This window comes from Eurypyga helias, unplaced genomic scaffold, assembly GCF_000690775.1.
Source record: "Eurypyga helias isolate BGI_N326 unplaced genomic scaffold, ASM69077v1 scaffold37527, whole genome shotgun sequence".
Classification (NCBI taxonomy): domain Eukaryota; kingdom Metazoa; phylum Chordata; class Aves; order Eurypygiformes; family Eurypygidae; genus Eurypyga; species Eurypyga helias.
Genome location: NW_010264294.1, coordinates 1 through 371, shown reverse-complemented (window position 1 = coordinate 371; position 371 = coordinate 1). Strand labels below are relative to the sequence as shown.

General features: G+C 65.5%; 1 protein-coding gene across 1 annotated transcript in view; it reads right to left on the bottom strand.

The window, feature by feature from the left end:
- LOC104513108 (spectrin beta chain, non-erythrocytic 4-like) overlaps nt 1–327 on the bottom strand; it is a gene marked incomplete at both ends in the record, with an annotated part of 2560 nt that extends 2233 nt beyond the window's left edge. The window contains 2 exons of the mRNA XM_010156347.1: nt 12–58; nt 180–327. Coding sequence (XP_010154649.1) covers nt 12–58; nt 180–327 — 195 coding nt within the window. The remainder of the gene's footprint in view (nt 1–11; nt 59–179) is intronic.
- Between the last annotated feature and the right edge of the window lie 44 nt (nt 328–371).

The following is a 371-nucleotide window of genomic DNA, read 5'->3' as shown; positions in this document are numbered from 1 at the left end:
CGCGTCCGGACGTGGTTGACCCGGTTGCAGATGATCTGGGGGTCGCAGGGTTGGTAACCTGGGTCCGGAGAAACCCGGATCTCAGCGGAGACGGGCTCCGGCAAGATGAAGACCTGGATTGACTCTTCCCAAGGCATCTCCCAGCCCCTTGAGGTGCCCGTCCCGGCGCCCCACGTTACCCTCCAGCTCCGAAAACTTGAGCGCGGCGGCGTTGAGCGCCCGCACCCGCTCGGTCTGGGCGGAGATGTCCGCCTCCAGCAGCCCGTGCTTCTGCAGCAGGTCCTCCACCTCCAGCAGATGCTTCCCCAAATCCTTGGAGAGCAGAAGGACCTGGGAGAGAAGGGGAACCGAAGGCGGCGGGGTCCGGAGCT